The 20,000-nt window shown below is 60.4% G+C and overlaps 1 protein-coding gene across 24 annotated transcripts in view; it reads right to left on the reverse strand.

The window, feature by feature from the left end:
• PLEC (plectin) overlaps positions 1–20,000 on the reverse strand; it is a 335,144-nt gene that overhangs the window by 115,017 nt on the left and 200,127 nt on the right. For 21 of the 24 annotated variants that reach the window (XM_075352742.1, XM_075352743.1, XM_075352741.1 and 18 more), the window contains one exon: positions 9,661–9,722. In XM_075352742.1, coding sequence (XP_075208857.1) covers positions 9,661–9,722 — 62 coding nt within the window. Of the gene's footprint in view, positions 1–9,660; positions 9,723–12,414; positions 12,631–20,000 lie in introns of those variants that run through there. The other 3 variants (XM_075352754.1, XM_075352749.1, XM_075352747.1) reach the window with 1 other exon arrangement.

Here is a 20,000-nt window from a genome sequence, read left to right on the forward strand (position 1 = left end):
GATGGCAGAGGAAGAGCAGAGAAGGGGAGACAGCGGCAGAGGAGGAGGGGAGACGACGGCAGAGGAGGAGGGGAGACGACGGCAGAGGAGCAGAGAGGGGGAGACGGCGGCAGAGGAGCAGAGAGGGGGAGACGGCGGCAGAGGAGCAGAGAGGGGGAGACGGCGGCAGAGGAGCAGAGAGGGGGAGACGGCGGCAGAGGAGCAGAGAGGGGGATACGGCAGAAGTGGAGTGGAGATGGCAGAGGAAGAGCAGAGAAGGGGAGACAGCGGCAGAGGAGGGGAGACGGTGGCAGAGGAGCAGAGAGGGGGGAGACGGCAGAAGTGGAGTGGAGATGGCAGAGGAAGAGCAGAGAAGGGGAGACAGCGGCAGAGGAGGAGGGGAGACGGCGGCAGAGGAGGAGGGGAGACGGCGGCAGAGGAGCAGAGAGGGGGAGACGGCAGAGGAGGATGAGAGAGGAGGAGGGGAGATATTGGCAGAGGAGCAGAGGGAGGGAGAGATAGCAGCGGAGGAGCAGCGGTGGAGGAGAGGCAACAGAGGATAGGGGGAAGACAGCAGCAGAGGGAGGGGAGACAGCGGAGGAGTGGTAGTGGAGACGGCGGCAAATGAGCGGGGATGGGGGAGATGATGGAGGATGGGGGCGAGACGGCAGCAGAGGAGCAATGGGAGGAGACAGTGGAGGATGAGCGGCGGTGGAGGTGGTGGCAGAGCAGGGGAGACAGCAGCAGAGGAGCGGAGGGGGGGGATGGCAGCAGAGGAGTGGAGGGAGGAGATGGCAGCGAAGGAGTGGTGGGGTTGACGGTGGCAGAGGAGCGAGGAGAGAGATGGAGTAGGAGGAGCAGAGGGAGAAGACTGGGGTGGAGGACCTGGGAGAAGGCGGTGGTGGAGTGGGGTGAGACAGTGGAGGAACAGCGGGAAAATACTGCAGTGGAGAAAAATGGCAGCGGCGGAGAGTGGAGAGATGGTGGCAGAGGAGAGACGGCGGCGGAGGAGCGGGGAGAAATGGCGGCAGAAGAGCGGGGAGAGACAGCAGTGGAGGAGCGGAGGCAGAGAGAGAGATGGCGTCGGTGGAGGGTAAATGGCAGCAGAGGGGGTGGCGGGGGAGGACGGTGGTGGAGAAGCGGGCTGGTCTCTGACTGACCAGCTTATAAGATAAAGGAGAAAGCAAAACAAATGCAGAGTTCTCGGTGCCAAAATCGCATTCAAACAGTACAGAATTAAAACTTCTATAGAAAGCTCCGATGAGCACGTACTATATGCAATACGGAGATGGCAGATAAAACCCTGCAGACTGTGAGCCCTCGCGGGCAGGGTCCTCTCTCCTCCTGTACCCTCCCCATCCCCTGTAGACTGTGAGCCCTCGCGGGCAGGGTCCTCTCTCCTCCTGTACCCTCCCCCATTCCCTATAGACTGTGAGCCCTCGCGGGCAGGGTCCTCTCTCCTCCTGTACCCTCCCCATCCCCTGTAGACTGTGAGCCCTCGCGGGCAGGGTCCTCTCTCCTCCTGTACCCTCCCCCATTCCCTATAGACTGTGAGCCCTCGCGGGCAGGGTCCTCTCTCCTCCTGTACCCTCCCCCATCCCCTGTAGACTGTGAGCCCTCGCGGGCAGGGTCCTCTCTCCTCCTGTACCCTCCCCCATCCCCTGTAGACTGTGAGCCCTCGCGGGCAGGGTCCTCTCTCCTCCTGTACCCTCCCCCATTCCCTATAGACTGTGAGCCCTCGCGGGCAGGGTCCTCTCTCCTACTGTACCCTCCCCCATCCCCTGTAGACTGTGAGCCCTCGCGGGCAGGGTCCTCTCTCCTCCTGTACCCTCCCCATCCCCTGTAGACTGTGAGCCCTCGCGGGCAGGGTCCTCTCTCCTCCTGTACCCTCCCCCATACCCTGTAGACTGTGAGCCCTCGCGGGCAGGGTCCTCTCTCCTCCTGTACCCTCCCCATCCCCTGTACACTGTGAGCCCTCGCGGGCAGGGTCCTCTCTCCTCCTGTACCCTCCCCCATACCCTGTAGACTGTGAGCCCTCGCGGGCAGGGTCCTCTCTCCTCCTGTAGACTGTGAGCCCTCGCGGGCGGGGTCTTCTCTCCTCCTGTAGACTGTGAGCCCTCGCGGGCAGGGTCTTCTCTCCTCCTGTAGACTGTGAGCCCTCGCGGGCAGGGTCCTCTCTCCTCCTCTAGACTGTGAGCCCTCGCGGGCAGGGTCCTCTCTCCTCCTGTAGACTGTGAGCCCTCGCGGGCAGGGTCCTCTCTCCTCCTGTAGACTGTGCGCCCTCGCGGGCAGGGTCCTCTCTCCTCCTGTAGACTGTGAGCCCTCGCGGGCAGGGTCCTCTCTCCTCCTGTAGACTGTGAGCCCTCGCGGGCAGGGTCTTCTCTCCTCCTGTAGACTGTGAGCCCTCGCGGGCAGGGTCCTCTCTCCTCCTGTAGACTGTGAGCCCTCGCGGGCAGGGTCCTCTCTCCTCCTGTAGACTGTGAGCCCTCGCGGGCAGGGTCCTCTCTCCTCCTGTAGACTGTGCGCCCTCGCGGGCAGGGTCCTCTCTCCTCCTGTACCAGTCTGTTTCGTACTGTTAATGACTGTTGTACTACTTTTGATGTGTACCCTCTTTCACTTGTAAAGCGCCATGGAATAAATGGCGCTATAATAATAATAAATAATAATAATAACAGAACGCAATAGTCTGAATCCCATGGTACAATACGGTGCTCGAGTTCTCACTAACAGCACGTGCTCCGGACAGCTCCCTGAGCTGCAGAGCTGACGATCCAAAAAGCCACGTGCCTATTCTCACATTGTAACTTTGGTCCCACTTGTGGTGGTTTCCATGGTTACAGTAAAAACAAAAAGTAACAAAGGTCTCTGACTCAAGAGCTGCTCACAGGGACCCCCCAGCGGCCGACAGGAAGAGGCGACCACAAGACGTCCGCACTGCGACATTCCTCAAAGATCAGACGATCGCTGATCCGGAAATAACCGGAACCACAAGTTCCAGGAACCCAAAGACTAAATCGAGAGGCGCACCCAGCAATTGTGCACCGCACCCCAAGATCAGGGGTGGCATCCTCACATACAGGGGGAACCAGCCAGAGGTGTGCGTGTGCAGGAGGGGGACACCGGTCACAGGTCTGCGTGTGCAGGAGGGGGACACCGGTCACAGGTCTGCGTGTGTAGGAGGGGGACACCGGTCACAGGTCTGCGTGTGCAGGAGGGGGACACCGGTCACAGGTCTGCGTGTGCAGGAGGGGGACACCAGTCATAGGTGTGCGTGTGCAGGAGGACACCGGCCAGAGGTCTGTGTGACTAAGCTGGGTGGGGGGGCACTGGTCATAGGTCTCTGTGACTAGGCGGGGGGGCACTGGTCATAGGTCTCTGTGACTAGGCGGGGGGCACTGGTCGTAGGTCTCTGTGACTAGGCGGGGGGGCACTGTTCGTAGGTCTCTGTGACTAGGCGGGGGGGCACTGGTCGTAGGTCTCTGTGACTAGGCGGTGGGGGGCACTGGTCGTAGGTCTCTGACTAGGCGGGGGGCACTGGTCGTAGGTCTCTGTGACTAGGCAGGGGGCACTGGTCGTAGGTCTGTGTGACTAGGCGGGGGGGGGCACTGGTCGTAGGTCTCTGTGACTAGGCGGGGGGGGCACTGGTCGTAGGTCTCTGTGACTAGGCGGGGGGGGGCACTGGTCGTAGGTCTCTGTGACTAGGCGGGGGGGCACTGGTCGTAGGTCTCTGTGACTAGGCGGTGGGGGGCACTGGTCGTAGGTCTCTGTGACTAGGCGGGGGGCACTGGTCGTAGGTCTCTGTGACTAGGCGGGGGGCACTGGTCGTAGGTCTGTGTGACTAGGCGGGGGGCACTGGTCGTAGGTCTATGTGACTAGGCGGGGGGGGGCACTGGTCGTAGGTCTCTGTGACTAGGCGGGGGGGCACTGGTCGTAGGTCTCTGTGACTAGGCGGTGGGGGGCACTGGTCGTAGGTCTCTGTGACTAGGCGGGGGGCACTGGTCGTAGGTCTGTGTGACTAGGCGGGGGGCACTGGTCGTAGGTCTGTGTGCCTAGGCGGGGGGGCACTGGTCGTAGGTCTCTGTGACTAGGCGGGGGGGCACTGGTCGTAGGTCTCTGTGACTAGGCGGGGGGCACTGGTCGTAGGTCTCTGTGACTAGGCGGGGGGGCACTGGTCGTAGGTCTCTGTGACTAGGCGGGAAGGCACTGGTCGTAGGTCTGTGTGACTAGGCGGGGGGGGCCACTGGTCATAGGTCTCTGTGACTAGGCGGTGGGGGGCACTGGTCGTAGGTCTCTGTGACTAGGCGGTGGGGGGCACTGGTCGTAGGTCTCTGTGACTAGGCGGGGGGCACTGGTCGTAGGTCTGTGTGACTAGGCGGGGGGCACTGGTCGTAGGTCTGTGTGACTAGGCGGGGGGCACTGGTCGTAGGTCTGTGTGCCTAGGCGGGGGGGCACTGGTCGTAGGTCTCTGTGACTAGGCGGGGGGGCACTGGTCGTAGGTCTCTGTGACTAGGCGGGGGGCATTGGTCGTAGGTCTCTGTGACTAGGCGGGGGGGCACTGGTCGTAGGTCTGTGTGACTAGGCGGGGGGGGGCCACTGGTCGTAGGTCTCTGTGACTAGGCGGTGGGGGGCACTGGTCGTAGGTCTCTGTGACTAGGCGGGGGGCACTGGTCGTAGGTCTGTGTGACTAGGCGGGGGGCACTGGTCGTAGGTCTGTGTGCCTAGGCGGGGGGGCACTGGTCGTAGGTCTCTGTGACTAGGCGGGGGGGCACTGGTCGTAGGTCTCTGTGACTAGGCGGGGGCACTGGTCGTAGGTCTCTGTGACTAGGCGGGGGGGCACTGGTCGTAGGTCTGTGTGACTAGGCGGTGGGGGGCACTGGTCGTAGGTCTCTGTGACTAGGCGGGGGGCACTGGTCGTAGGTCTCTGTGACTAGGCGTTGGGGGGCACTGGTCGTAGGTCTGTGTGACTAGGCGGTGGGGGGCACTGGTCGTAGGTCTCTGTGACTAGGCGGGGGGGCACTGGTCGTAGGTCTCTGTGACTAGGCGGGGGGGCACTGGTCGTAGGTCTGTGTGACTAGGCGGGGGGGGCACTGGTCATAGGTCTCTGTGACTAGGCGGGGGGGCACTGGTCGTAGGTCTGTGTGACTAGGCGGGGGGAGCACTGGTCGTAGGTCTGTGTGACTAGGCGGGGGGCACTGGTCGTAGATCTGTGTGACTAGGCGGGGGGGCACTGGTCGTAGGTCTGTGTGACTAGGCGGGGGGGCACTGGTCGTAGGTCTGTGTGACTAGGCGGGGGGGCACTGGTCGTAGGTCTGTGTGACTAGGCGGGGGGAGCACTGGTCGTAGGTCTGTGTGACTAGGCGGGGGGGCACTGGTCGTAGGTCTGTGTGACTAGGCGGGGGGGCACTGGTCGTAGGTCTCTGTGACTAGGCGGGGGGGCACTGGTCGTAGGTCTGTGTTCCTAGGCGGGGGGGCACTGGTCGTAGGTCTGTGTGACTAGGCGGGGGGGGCACTGGTCATAGGTCTGTGTGTCTAGGCGGGGGGGGGGGCACTGGTCGTAGGTCTGCGTGTCTAGGCGGGGGGCAGTGGTCGTAGGTCTCTGTGTCTAGGCGGGGGGGCACTGGTCGTAGGTCTCTGACTAGGCGGGGGGCACTGGTCGTAGGTCTGTGTGCCTAGGCGGGGGGGCACTGGTCGTAGGTCTCTGTGACTAGGCGGGGGGGCACTGGTCGTAGGTCTCTGTGACTAGGCGGGGGGCACTGGTCGTAGGTCTCTGTGACTAGGCGGGGGGGCACTGGTCGTAGGTCTGTGTGACTAGGCGGGGGGGGGCCACTGGTCGTAGGTCTCTGTGACTAGGCGGTGGGGGGCACTGGTCGTAGGTCTCTGTGACTAGGCGGGGGGCACTGGTCGTAGGTCTGTGTGACTAGGCGGGGGGCACTGGTCGTAGGTCTCTGTGACTAGGCGGGGGGGCACTGGTCGTAGGTCTCTGTGACTAGGCGGGGGCACTGGTCGTAGGTCTCTGTGACTAGGCGGGGGGGCACTGGTCGTAGGTCTCTGTGACTAGGCGTTGGGGGGCACTGGTCGTAGGTCTGTGTGACTAGGCGGTGGGGGGCACTGGTCGTAGGTCTCTGTGACTAGGCGGGGGGGCACTGGTCGTAGGTCTCTGTGACTAGGCGGGGGGGCACTGGTCGTAGGTCTGTGTGACTAGGCGGGGGGGGCACTGGTCATAGGTCTCTGTGACTAGGCGGGGGGGCACTGGTCGTAGGTCTGTGTGACTAGGCGGGGGGAGCACTGGTCGTAGGTCTGTGTGACTAGGCGGGGGGGCACTGGTCGTAGATCTGTGTGACTAGGCGGGGGGGCACTGGTCGTAGGTCTGTGTGACTAGGCGGGGGGGCACTGGTCGTAGGTCTGTGTGACTAGGCGGGGGGCACTGGTCGTAGGTCTGTGTGACTAGGCGGGGGGAGCACTGGTCGTAGGTCTGTGTGACTAGGCGGGGGGGCACTGGTCGTAGGTCTGTGTGACTAGGCGGGGGGGCACTGGTCGTAGGTCTCTGTGACTAGGCGGGGGGGCACTGGTCGTAGGTCTGTGTTCCTAGGCGGGGGGGCACTGGTCGTAGGTCTGTGTGACTAGGCGGGGGGGGCACTGGTCATAGGTCTGTGTGTCTAGGCGGGGGGGGGGGGCACTGGTCGTAGGTCTGCGTGTCTAGGCGGGGGGCAGTGGTCGTAGGTCTCTGTGTCTAGGCGGGGGGGCACTGGTCGTAGGTCTCTGACTAGGCGGGGGGGCACTGGTCGTAGGTCTCTGTGACTAGGCGGGGGGGCACTGGTCGTAGGTCTCTGTGACTAGGCGGGGGGGGGGCACTGGTCGTAGGTCTCTGTGACTAGGCGGGGGGGCACTGGTCGTAGGTCTCTGTGACTAGGCAGGGGGGCACTGGTCGTAGGTCTCTGTGACTAGGCGGGGGGGCACTGGTCGTAGGTCTCTGTGACTAGGCGGGGGGGCACTGGTCGTAGGTCTCTGTGACTAGGCGGGGGGGCACTGGTCGTAGGTCTCTGTGACTAGGCGGGGGGGCACTGGTCGTAGGTCTCTGTGACTAGGCGGGGGGGCACTTGTCGTAGGTCTCTGTGACTAGGCGGGCGGGCACTGGTCATAGGTCTCTGTGACTAGGCGGGGGGGCACTGGTCGTAGGTCTCTGTGACTAGGCGGGGGGGCACTGGTCGTAGGTTTCTGTGACTAGGCGGTGGGGGGCACTGGTCGTAGGTCTCTGTGACTAGGCGGGGGGCACTGGTCGTAGGTCTCTGTGACTAGGCGGGGGGCACTGGTCGTAGGTCTGTGTGACTAGGCAGGGGGCACAGGTCGTAGGTCTGTGTGACTAGGCGGGGGGCACTGGTCGTAGGTCTCTGTGACTAGGCGGGGGGGCACTGGTCGTAGGTCTGTGTGCCTAGGCGGGGGGGCACTGGTCGTAGGTCTCCGTGACTAGGCGGGGGGGCACTGGTCGTAGGTCTCTGTGACTAGGCGGGGGGGCACTGGTCGTAGGTCTCTGTGACTAGGCGGGGGGGCACTGGTCGTAGGTCTCTGTGACTAGGCGGGGGGCCACTGGTCGTAGGTCTCTGTGACTAGGCGGGGAGGCACTGGTCGTAGGTCTGTGTGACTAGGCGGGGGGGCACTGGTCGTAGGTCTGTGTGACTAGGCGGGGGGCACTGGTCGTAGGTCTGTGTGACTAGGCGGGGGGCACTGGTCATAGGTCTCTGTGACTAGGCGGGGGGGCACTGGTCGTAGGTCTCTGTGACTAGGCGGGGGGGCACTGGTCGTAGGTCTGTGTGACTAGGCGGGGGGCACTGGTCGTAGGTCTGTGTGACTAGGCGGGGGGGGCACTGGTCATAGGTCTCTGTGATTAGGCGGGGGGGCACTGGTCGTAGGTCTCTGTGACTAGGCGGGGGGGCACTGGTCGTAGGTCTCTGTGCCTAGGCGGGGGGGCACTGGTCGTAGGTCTCTGTGCCTAGGCGGGGGGGCACTGGTCGTAGGTCTCTGTGACTAGGCGGTGGGGGGCACTGGTCGTAGGTCTCTGTGACTAGGCGGGGGGGCACTGGTCATAGGTCTCTGTGACTAGGCAGGGGGGCACTGGTCGTAGGTCTCTGTGACTAGGCGGTGGGGGGCACTGGTCGTAGGTCTCTGTGACTAGGCGGGGGGGGGCACTGGTCGTAGGTCTCTGTGACTAGGCGGTGGGGGGCACTGGTCGTAGGTCTCTGTGACTAGGCGGGGGGGCACTGGTCGTAGGTCTCTGTGACTAGGCGGGGGGCACTGGTCGTAGGTCTCTGTGACTAGGCGGGGGGGCACTGGTCGTACGTCTCTGTGACTAGGCGGGGGGCACTGGTCGTAGGTCTCTGTGACTAGGCGGGGGGCACTGGTCGTAGGTCTCTGTGACTAGGCGGGGGGGCACTGGTCGTAGGTCTCTGTGACTAGGCGGGGGGGCACTGGTCGTAAGTCTCTGTGACTAGGCGGGGGGGCACTGGTCGTAGGTCTCTGTGACTAGGCGGGGGGGCACTTGTCGTAGGTCTCTGTGACTAGGCGGGGGGGGCACTTGTCGTAGGTCTCTGTGACTAGGCGGGGGGGCACTGGTCGTAGGTCTCTGTGACTGGGCGGGGGGGCACTGGTCGTAGGTCTCTGTGACTAGGCAGGGGGGCACTGGGCGTAGGTCTCTGTGACTAGGCGGGGGGGCACTGGTCGTAAGTCTCTGTGACTAGGCGGGGGGGCACTGGTCGTAGGTCTCTGTGACTAGGCGGGGGGGGCACTTGTCGTAGGTCTCTGTGACTAGGCGGGGGGGCACTGGTCGTAGGTCTCTGTGACTAGGCGGGGGGGCACTGGTCGTAGGTCTGTGTGACTAGGCGGGGGGGCACTGGTCGTAGGTCTCTGTGACTAGGCGGGGGGGGCACTTGTCGTAGGTCTCTGTGACTAGGCGGGGGGGCACTGGTCGTAGGTCTCTGTGACTAGGCGGGGGGGCACTGGTCGTAGGTCTCTGTGACTAGGCGGGGGGGCACTGGTCGTAGGTCTCTGTGACTAGGCGGGGGGGCACTGGTCGTAGTGTTGAGGAGAGCCATAAAATGAAATACTTAATTAACCTCTGGACATAGAGCATTGTGGGAAATATGTCGATTTGCCTTACATAATTCAGGTTTCAGATCATACACATGACACAGATATAAAGGTGGCTGCCATTGCCTGTTTCTCCACACCTTGCCTGGAATGCAAGGAATGTCCAGGTGTAAGAAGATACCATATAAGAGCAGACCAAACCAAAGATCAGATGACATTACAGACCAGACCATCCAGCATGGATCCACCAGATGACGTCCCTCCCATCACCATCACCATGGATCCATCCAATGATGTCATAGACCCGCCTACAATGACGCCTACCAATCAGCTCATGGACTAATACATTGTTCGACCCACTGACCAATGAACACATCCGGACATGCCCCTTTGCAAGGTTATATCAGAGCAAGCTCAGTTAGGCGGGGGGCCACTGGTTGTAGGTCTCTGTGACTAGGCAGGGGGGCACTTGTCGTAGGTCTCTGTGACTAGGCGGGGGGCACTGGTCGTAGGTCTCTGTGACTAGGCGGGGGGCACTGGTCGTAGGTCTCTGTGACTAGGCGGGGGGCACTGATCGTAGGTCGGGCTGGGCTCACTCACCTTTATCAGATGTTTGTTCACCCATTTGGTAAATGTCTTCTTCTGGACTCGATCTCGTTCATCTGTAACAGAGAAGATGGGGGGTAAATAAACACGAAAAGAGATGGCAGAGCCCCCCCCACAGGATATGGCTACAGTGCCCCATATGACTGGCTGTAGGACGATGTAGACAGGTGCAGTACCCCAATAATAGTCAGAAGGACGATGTACACAGGCGCAGTACCCCAATAATAGTCAGAAGGACGATGTACACAGGCGCAGTACCCCAATAAGTCAGTAGGACTATGTATACAGACGCAGTACCCCAATAATAGTCAGAAGGACTGTGTACAAATGCGCAGTGCCCAAATAATAGCCAGAAGGACGATGTACACAGGCGCAGTGCCCCAATAATAGTCAGAAGGACCATGTACACAGGCACAGTACCCAAATAATAGTCAGCAGGACTATGTACACAGGCACAGTACCACATTAATAGCCAGAAGGACGATGTACACAGACGCAGTACCCTAATAATAGTCAGAAAGACTATGTACACAGGCGCAGTACCATAATAATAGTCAGAAGGACTAGGCGCAGTACCACTATAATAGTCAGAAGGACTATGTACACAGGCACAGTACCACAATAATAGTCAGAAGGGCTATGAAAACAGGCACAGTACCCCAATAATAGTCAGAAGGGCTATGAAAACAGGCACAGTACCCCAATAATAGTCAGAAGGACTATGTACACAGGCGAAAGTACCATAATAATAGTCAGAAGGACTAGGCACAGTACCACTATAATAGTCAGAAGAACTATGTACACAGGTGCAGTACCCAAAAAACAGGCAGTAGGACTATGTACACAGGCACAGTACCCCAATAATAGTAAGCAGGATTATATACATGGGCGCAGTACCACAATAATAGTCAGAAAGACTATTTACACAGGCGCAGTACCACAATTATAGTCAGTATAATTATGTAGACAGGCACAGTAATACAATAATAGTCAGAAGGACTATAGATACAGGCGCAGTACCCGAATAACAGGCAGTAGGACTATGTACACAGAAGTACCCGAATAACAGGCAGTAAGACTATGTACACAGACGCAGTACTCAAATAACAGGCAGTAGGCCTATGTAGACAGGCGCAGTACCCGAATAACAGGCAGTAGGACTATGTACACAGGATCAGTACCCGAATAACAGGCAGTAGGACTATGTACACAGGCGCAGTACCCGAATAACCGGCAGTAGGACTATGTACACAGGCGCAGCACCCGAATAACAGGCAGTAGGACTATGTAGACAGGTGCAGTACCCCAGTAACAGGTAAAACAATGTACAAGGGCACAGTACCCCAATAACAGGAAGTAGGACAATGTACATGGGACTACTACTGCAATACTAAGTAGTGGGACTATGTAAACAGGTACAGTACCCCAATAACAGGCAGTAGGACAATGTACACAGGTGCAGTACCCCAATAACAAGCAGTGGAATGATGTAATTGGGCACAGTACCCCACTAACAGGAAGGTAGGATAATGTACACAGGCGGAGTATCCTAATAACAGGAAGTATAACCATGTATTGTACACAGGCGCAGTACCCCAATAACAGGCAGCAGGGCCATGTACACAGGCGCAGTTCTCCTAATAGTCAGTAGGACAATGTTCACACGTACAGTACACTAATAATAATCAGTGGAATGATGTATAGAGGCACAGTACCCCAAGAACAGGCAGTAGGATGATCGAACCCCAATAACAGACAGTAGAACAATGTACATATGGCTAGTACTCCAATAACAGGCAGTAGGACTATGTACATAGGCGAGATACCCCAATAACAGGCTGTAGAACAATTTACACAGGCACAGTACCACAAAACCCAACAGTGGGAACATGTACACAGGAGGAGTACCCCAATAACATGCAGTAAGACTATGTACACAGGTGTAGTAACACAAAATTCGGCAGTAAGATAATGTACACAGGTGCAGTACCGCAATAAGAGGCAGTAGGACTACGTACACAAGCTAAGTACCCCAATAACAGGTAAAACTTTGTACAAGTGCGCAGTACCCCAATAACAGGAAGTAAAACGATGTCGATGGGGCTAGCACCCCAAAAACAGGTAGCACGACCATGTACACAGGGTGCAGGAGCCCAATAACCGGTAGAGACAATGTACATGGGCGCAGTACCTCAATAACAGGCAGGTAGGACAATGTACACAGGCGCAGTACCCCAATAACAGGCAGGTAGGACAATGTACACAGGCGCAGTACCCCAATAACAGGCAGGTGGGACAATGTACACAGGCGCAGTACCCCAATAACAGGCAGGTAGGACAAAGTACACAGGCGCAGTACTCCAATAACAAGCAGAGAAATGATGTATATGGGAACAGCACCCCTATAACTGGCAGCAAAATTACATACACAGGAACAGTACCCCAATGACAGTAGAACGATGTACACAGGCGCAGTACCCCAATAATCGGTAGTAAGGCGCCATTCACTGAGGCCTCTTTATATACCCGGGAAAAAAAAATAACTGTAAATCAAAGTTGTTTTCCAGATTCTTCAGATTCCTGCTGAGCCGGTACCCACAGAGATGCCACCCAGCAGACGGGCACCGGTCCTCCTCAGGGGTATAACACGTAACCTCCACCTAGCCGTGGCCCCTGCACATGAGGTGAGCTACAAACTCCCTGCCCACACCTCCATGCCCCACTGCTCAGTGCCCCAGTAGCCGCTACCTTTCTTGCCCTCTGTGGCTCTCAGCACTGCCAAGTACAGGTTGTCCTCAGAGCTGGTTCTCTGGCGGAATGTGCTGTCCTGATTGGATGGCAGGGCGGCATTGGCGCGGTACATCTGCTGGTCCATGGAGCTTACAATCTGCTGCCGGTGCTGGAGTGCTGCGCTGTCTGATCTCCACTCTGACTCTCAGCCTGCACCTCCTTCCTTCCCTTTCTCTGTCTACCCCCAGATTGGCCGCAGGCTAAGCAATTCCAAGCCTGCCCTGTCTGGTTCCTGCCCTGCCCACTCAGTGCCCTCCTCTTTCCGAGGTGTGTCACTGACCCACTCAAGGTGTGCCCCACTGACACTCCCCACAGGATGCCCGGCCTCCTTAGACTGCCACTGTAAACCCACACCCAAATCAAAGGCCGAGCTGCAAGAGGCGCAGAGCCCAGCACAGGCTGCAAGAGTGGAAGAGCCCGGCACGGGCTGCAATAGGCGCAGAGCCCGGCACGGGCAGCAAGAGACGCAGAGCCCGGCACAGGCAGCAAGAGGCGCAGAGCCCGGCACGGGCAGCAAGAGTGGAAGAGCCCGGCACGGGCTGCAATAGGCGCAGAGCCCGGCACGGGCAGCAAGAGACGCAGAGCCCGGCACGGGCAGCAAGAGGCGCAGAGCCCGGCACGGGCAGCAAGAGTGGAAGAGCCAGGCACGGGCTGCAATAGGCGCAGAGCCCGGCACGGGCAGCAAGAGACGCAGAGCCCGGCACGGGCAGCAAGAGGCGAAGAGCCCGGCACGGGCAGCAAGAGACGCAGAGCCCGGCACGGGCAGCAAGAGGCGAAGAGCCCGGCACAGGCAGCAAGAGGCGCAGAGCCCGGCACAGGCAGCAAGAGACGCAGAGCCCGGCACAGGCAGCAAGAGACGCAGAGCCCGGCACAGGCAGCAAGAGGCGCAGAGCCCGGCACGGGCAGCAAGAGTGGAAGAGCCCGGCACGGGCAGCAAGAGACGCAGAGCCCGGCACAGGCAGCAAGAGGCGCAGAGCCCGGCACGGGCAGCAAGAGTGGAAGAGCCCGGCACGGGCTGCAAGAGTGGAAGAGCCCGGCACGGGCTGCAATAGGCGCAGAGCCCGGCACGGGCAGCAAGAGACGCAGAGCCCGGCACAGGCAGCAAGAGGCGCAGAGCCCGGCACGGGCAGCAAGAGTGGAAGAGCCCGGCACGGGCTGCAATAGGCGCAGAGCCCGGCACGGGCAGCAAGAGGCGCAGAGCCCGGCACAGGCTGCAAGAGTGGAAGAGCCCGGCACAGGCTGCAAGAGACGCAGAGCCCGGCACGGGCAGCAAGAGGCGCAGAGCCCGGCACGGGCAGCAAGAGTGGAAGAGCCCGGCACGGGCTGCAAGAGGCGCAGAGCCCGGCACAGGCAGCAAGAGACGCAGAGCCCGGCACAGGCAGCAAGAGGCGCAGAGCCCGGCACAGGCAGCAAGAGGCGCAGAGCCCGGCACGGGCAGCAAGAGTGGAAGAGCCCGGCACGGGCAGCAAGAGACGCAGAGCCCGGCACAGGCAGCAAGAGGCGCAGAGCCCGGCACGGGCAGCAAGAGTGGAAGAGCCCGGCACGGGCTGCAAGAGTGGAAGAGCCCGGCACGGGCTGCAATAGGCGCAGAGCCCGGCACGGGCAGCAAGAGACGCAGAGCCCGGCACAGGCAGCAAGAGGCGCAGAGCCCGGCACGGGCAGCAAGAGTGGAAGAGCCCGGCACGGGCTGCAATAGGCGCAGAGCCCGGCACGGGCAGCAAGAGGCGCAGAGCCCGGCACAGGCTGCAAGAGTGGAAGAGCCCGGCACGGGCTGCAATAGGCGCAGAGCCCGGCACGGGCAGCAAGAGTGGAAGAGCCCGGCACGGGCTGCAATAGGCGCAGAGCCCGGCACGGGCAGCAAGAGACGCAGAGCCCGGCACGGGCAGCAAGAGGCGCAGAGCCCGGCACGGGCAGCAAGAGTGGAAGAGCCCGGCACGGGCTGCAATAGGCGCAGAGCCCGGCACGGGCTGCAATAGGCGCAGAGCCCGACACGGGCTGCAATAGGCGCAGAGCCCGGCACGGGCTGCAAGAGGCGCAGAGCCCAGCACGGGCTGCAAGAGTGGAAGAGCCCGGCACGGGCTGCAATAGGCGCAGAGCCCGGCACGGGCTGCAAGAGGCGCAGAGCCCAGCACGGGCAGCAAGAGTGGAAGAGCCCGGCACGGGCTGCAATAGGCGCAGAGCCCGGCACGGGCAGCAAGAGGCGCAGAGCCCGGCACGGGCTGCAATAGGCGCAGAGCCCGGCACGGGCTGCAATAGGCGCAGAGCCCGGCACGGGCTGCAATAGGCGCAGAGCCCGGCACGGGCTGCAATAGGCGCAGAGCCCGGCACGGGCTGCAATAGGCGCAGAGCCCGGCACGGGCTGCAAGAGGCGCAGAGCCCGGCACGGGCTGCAAGAGGCGCAGAGCCCGGCACGGGCTGCAAGAGGCGCAGAGCCCGGCACGGGCTGCAAGAGGCGCAGAGCCCGGCACGGGCTGCAAGAGGCGCAGAGCCCGGCAGGGGCCGCAAGAGGCGCAGAGCCCGGCGCGGGCAGCAAGAGGCGCAGGGCCCGACACGAGCCGCAAGAGGGAAAGAAACTGGTACGGGCTGCAAGAGTAGCAGAAAACTCTGATACGGGTGGGTTGTCACTGGAGGTGCCGGGCCCCTGTGATTCAGGGGGTTGGGTCGCTAGGAGTACTCTGGGGGTGCCATGTCCCTGTGATACGGGGGTCTCTGGGGGTGTCGGGTCCCTGTGATTTGGGGAGGTCTCTGGGGTGCCGGGTCCCTGTGATTTGAGGTCGTCTCTGGGGGTGCAGAGTCCCTGTGATTTGGGGAGGTCTCTGGGGGTGCCGAGTCCCTGTGATTTGGGGAGGTCTCTGGGGGTGCCGAGTCCCTGTGATTTGGGGAGGTCTCTGTGGGTGTCGGGTCCCTGTGATTTGGGGAGGTCTCTGTGGGTGTCGGGTCCCTGTGATTTGGAGAGGTCTCTGGGGGTGCCGGGTCCCTGTGATTTGGGGAGGTCTCTGTGGGTGTCGGGTCCCTGTGATTTGCGGAGGTCTCTGTGGGTGTCGGGTCCCTGTGATTTGGGGAGGTCTCTGTGGGTGTCGGGTCCCTGTGATTTGGGGAGGTCTCTGTGGGTGTCGGGTCCCTGTGATTTGCGGAGGTCTCTGTGGGTGTCGGGTCCCTGTGATTTGGGGAGGTCTCTGGGGGTGTCGGGTCCCTGTGATTTGGGGAGGGCTCTGGGGGTGTCGGGTCCCTGTGATTTGGAGAGGTCTCTGGGGGTGTCGGGTCCCTGTGATTTGGGGAGGGCTCTGGGGGTGCCGGGTCCCTGTGATTTGGGGAGGTCTCTGGGGTGGCGGGTCCCTGTGATTTGGAGAGGTCTCTGGGGGTGCCGGGTCCCTGTGATTTGGGGAGGTCTCTGGGGGTGTCGGGTCCCTGTGATTTGGGGAGGGCTCTGGGGGTGCCGGGTCCCTGTGATTTGGGGAGGTCTCTGGGGTGGCGGGTCCCTGTGATTTGGAGAGGTCTCTGGGGGTGCCGGGTCCCTGTGATTTGGGGAGGTCTCTGGGGGTGCTGAGTCCCTGTGATTTGGGGAGGTCTCTGTGGGTGTCGGGTCCCTGTGATTTGGGGAGGTCTCTGGGGTGGCGGGTCCCTGTGATTTGGGGAGGTCTCTGGGGGTGCCGGGTCCCTGTGATTTGGGGAGGTCTCTGGGGGTGCTGAGTCCCTGTGATTTGGGGAGGTCTCTGGGGGTGCAGAGTCCCTGTGATTTGGGGAGGTCTCTGTGGGTGTCGGGTCCCTGTGATTTGGGGAGGTCTCTGTGGGTGTCGGGTCCCTGTGATTTGGGGAGGTCTCTGGGGGTGCCGGGTCCCTGTGATTTGGGGAGGTCTCTGGGGGTGTCGGGTCCCTGTGATTTGGGGAGGTCTCTGGGGTGCCGGGTGCCCTCTGATTTGGGGAGGTCTCTGGGGGTGTCGGGTCCTTGTGATTTGGGGAGGTCTCTGGGGGTGTCGGGTCCTTGTGATTTGGGGAGGTCTCTGGGGGTGCCGGGTCCCTGTGTATCTCGAGATGTCACATACTAATACTCCGCAGCGCTCACATTCCTATAACTTGCTGTGACAGAACTGGCTAAATATCTCGCAGCTACACATTCTTGCAGACAGCGCTTCCCGCAGTCTAATTAACCCTTGTGAGCCTGTGCCCCACCCTCACGCCACACCTGAGCTGGTGCCAGGCGCTGCCCCTCATCACACACCCACAGGACCAGCCGGCATAGAGATGTGAAATTCTGCAGAACCGTGAGACGCGGCACTCTGAGACAATGCACAAAACCCTGCACTGTGCGCCCGATCCCTGCACCCACCTGGGGCAAAGCATGGACCCCCCCCGCTCCGTCATAATGAGACATCCCACAATCCCCAACATGACGACACTCCATCAGAAATATCACTGCGTAAATCTATACACCCTCATATTCATAGCATCATCCCTCAAAAGACGCCTCATTACATGACACACACCATGAAGAAAATTCCAGAAGTGCAAAGCAGCCTGACAGCGTCACCTCGGACAATTACAGGGGGTCACCCAGCGCAACAGGTACGGAGACCGAAACAAAGGGTTAAATGGATTGTGAAAGAGAAAAGACTCCTGACACAAAGTAACAAATTCATAGATCATAGAATGGTAGAGTTGGAAGGACCTCAAGGGCCATCGGGTCCAACCCCTGCGAGTGCAGCTTTCCTATATTATCTGGGCTGTGTGTTTATCCAGTTTCTGCTTGAAGATTTCCATTGATGGAGAGCTCACTGCCTCCTGTGGCTGCCTGCTCCGCTCCCTGACTGCCCTCACTGCCTCCTGTGCCCGCCTGCTCCGCTCCCTGACTGCCCTCACTGCCTCCTGTGCCCGCCTGTTCCACTCTCTGACTGCCCTCACTGCCTCCTGTAGCTGCCTGCTCCTCCCTCTGACTGCCCTCACTGCCTCCTGTGCCTTCCTGTTCCACTCTCTGACTACTCTCACTGCCTCCTGTGGCTGCCTGCTCCGCTCCCTGACTGCCCTCACTGCCTCCTGTGGCTGCCTGCTCCGCTCCCTGACTGCCCTCACTGCCTCCTGTGCCCGCCTGCTCCGCTCCCTGACTGCCCTCACTGCCTCCTGTGCCCGCCTGTTCCACTCTCTGACTGCCCTCACTGCCTCCTGTAGCTGCCTGCTCCTCCCTCTGACTGCCCTCACTGCCTCCTGTAGCTGCCTGCTCCTCCCTCTGACTGCCCTCACTGCCTCCTGTGGCTGCCTGCTCCTCCCTCTGACTGCCCTCACTGCCTCCTGTGGCTGCCTGCTCCTCCCTCTGACTGCCCTCACTGCCTCCTGTAGCTGCCTGCTCCTCCCTCTGACTGCCCTCACTGCCTCCTGTGGCTGCCTGCTCCTACCTCTGACTGCCCTCACTGCCTCCTGTGGCTGCCTGCTCCGCTCCCTGACTGCCCTCACTGCCTCCTGTGGCTGCCTGCTCCTCCCTCTGACTGCCCTCACTGCCTCCTGTGGCTGTCTGCTCCTCCCTCTGACTGCCCTCACTGCCTCCTGTGGCTGCCTGCTCCGCTCCTTGACTGCCCTCACTGCCTCCCGTGGCTGCCTGCTCCTCCCTCTGACTGCCCTCACTGCCTCCTGTGGCTGCCTGCTCCACACTCTGACTGCCCTCACTGCCTCCTGTAGCTGCCTGCTCCTCTCTCTGACTGCCCTCACTGCCTCCTGTAGCTGCCTGTTCCACTCTCTGACTGCCCTCACTGCCTCCTGTAGCTGCCTGCTCCTCCCTCTGACTGCCCTCACTGCCTCCTGTAGCCGCCTGTTCCACTTTCTGACTACCGTGGCCGCCTGTTCCGCTCTGTGACTGCCCTCACTGCCTCCCGTGGCTGCCTGCTGCTCCCTCTGACTGCCCTCACTGCCTCCTGTGGCTGCCTGCTCCTCCCTCTGACTGCCCTCACTGCCTCCTGTGGCTGCCTGCTCCGCTCCCTGACTGCCCTCACTGCCTCCTGTAGCTGCCTGTTCCACTCTCTGACTGCCCTCACTGCCTCCTGTAGCTGCCTGTGCCACTCTCTGACTGCCCTCACTGCCTCCCGTGGCTGCCTGATCTACTCTCTGACTGCCCTCACTGCCTCCCGTGGCTGCCTGTTCTACTTTCTGACTGCCCTCACTGCCTCCCGTGGCTGCCTGTTCTACTCTCTGACTGCCCTCACTGCCTCCCGTGGCTGCCTGTTCTACTTTCTGACTGCCCTCACTGCCTCCCGTGGCTGCCTGTTCTACTTTCTGACTGCCCTCACTGTCAGAAAGTTTTTCCTAATGTCTAAGTTACTGAAAGCTGGACCCCAACACCCGAGCAAGCAGACCCTCCACACCCGAGCAAGCAGAACCTCGACACCCGAGCAAGCAGACCATCGACAGCCGAGCAAACAGGCCTCCGACACCCGAGCAAGCAGACCCTCGACACCTGAGCAAGCAGGCCCCCGACACTCGAGCAAGCAGACCCTCGACACCCGAGCAAGCAGACCCTCGACACCTGAGCAAGCAGGCCCCCGACACTCGAGCAAGCAGACCCTCGACACCCGAGCAAGCAGGCCCCCGACACTCGAGCAAGCAGACCCTTGACACCTGAGCAAGCAGACCCCCGACACCTGAGCAAGCAGACCCCCGACACCTGAGCAAGCAGACCCTCGACACCTGAGCAAGCAGACCCCCGACACTTGAGCAAGCAGACCCCCGACACCTGAGCAAGCAGACCCGACACCTGAGCAAGCAGACCCTCGACACCTGAGCAAGCAGACCCTCGACACCTGAGCAAGCAGACCCCCGACACCTGAGCAAGCAGACCCCCGACACCTGAGCAAGCAGACCCCCGACACCTGACCAAGCAGACCCCCGACACCTGACCAAGCAGACCCCCGACACCTGACCAAGCAGACCCCCGACACCTGAGCAAGCAGCCCACAACCGGGCAATACTCCAGCCCACAACCGGGCAATACTCCAGCCCACAACACCTAACTTCTCGAAACACTCTGCAACACCCACCCTGATACACGTCCTCTCACCCCATAACAACAAACATTTAACAATGAACAATAAGTGACCAGAACTTACAGGAATCGCTGTGTACTCACAACATGAAATCCCGGCCAAACCCTCCTGTCCCTGCAGCACCAACACCCGACCATTACTCACCTACAGCAACACAAGAAGCGCCTCCTCACCCCCTCCTGGGTACATGCTATATAAAGCCGAGTGTGTGTGTGTGTGTGTATATTATATATATGTGTGTGTATATATTATATATGTGTGTGTGTGTGTGTATATTATATATGTGTGTGTGTGTGTGTGTGTGTGTGTATATATATTATGTGTGTGTGTGTATATTATGTGTGTGTGTGTGTATATTATATATATGTGTGTGTGTGTGTGTGTATATTATGTGTGTGTATATTATGTGTGTGTGTGTATATTATATATATGTGTGTGTGTGTGTGTGTGTGTGTGTGTGTATATTATGTGTGTGTGTGTATATTATGTGTGTGTGTGTGTATATATTATATATGTGTG

Source organism: Anomaloglossus baeobatrachus, chromosome 6, assembly GCF_048569485.1.
Source record: "Anomaloglossus baeobatrachus isolate aAnoBae1 chromosome 6, aAnoBae1.hap1, whole genome shotgun sequence".
Lineage (NCBI taxonomy): Eukaryota > Metazoa > Chordata > Amphibia > Anura > Aromobatidae > Anomaloglossus > Anomaloglossus baeobatrachus.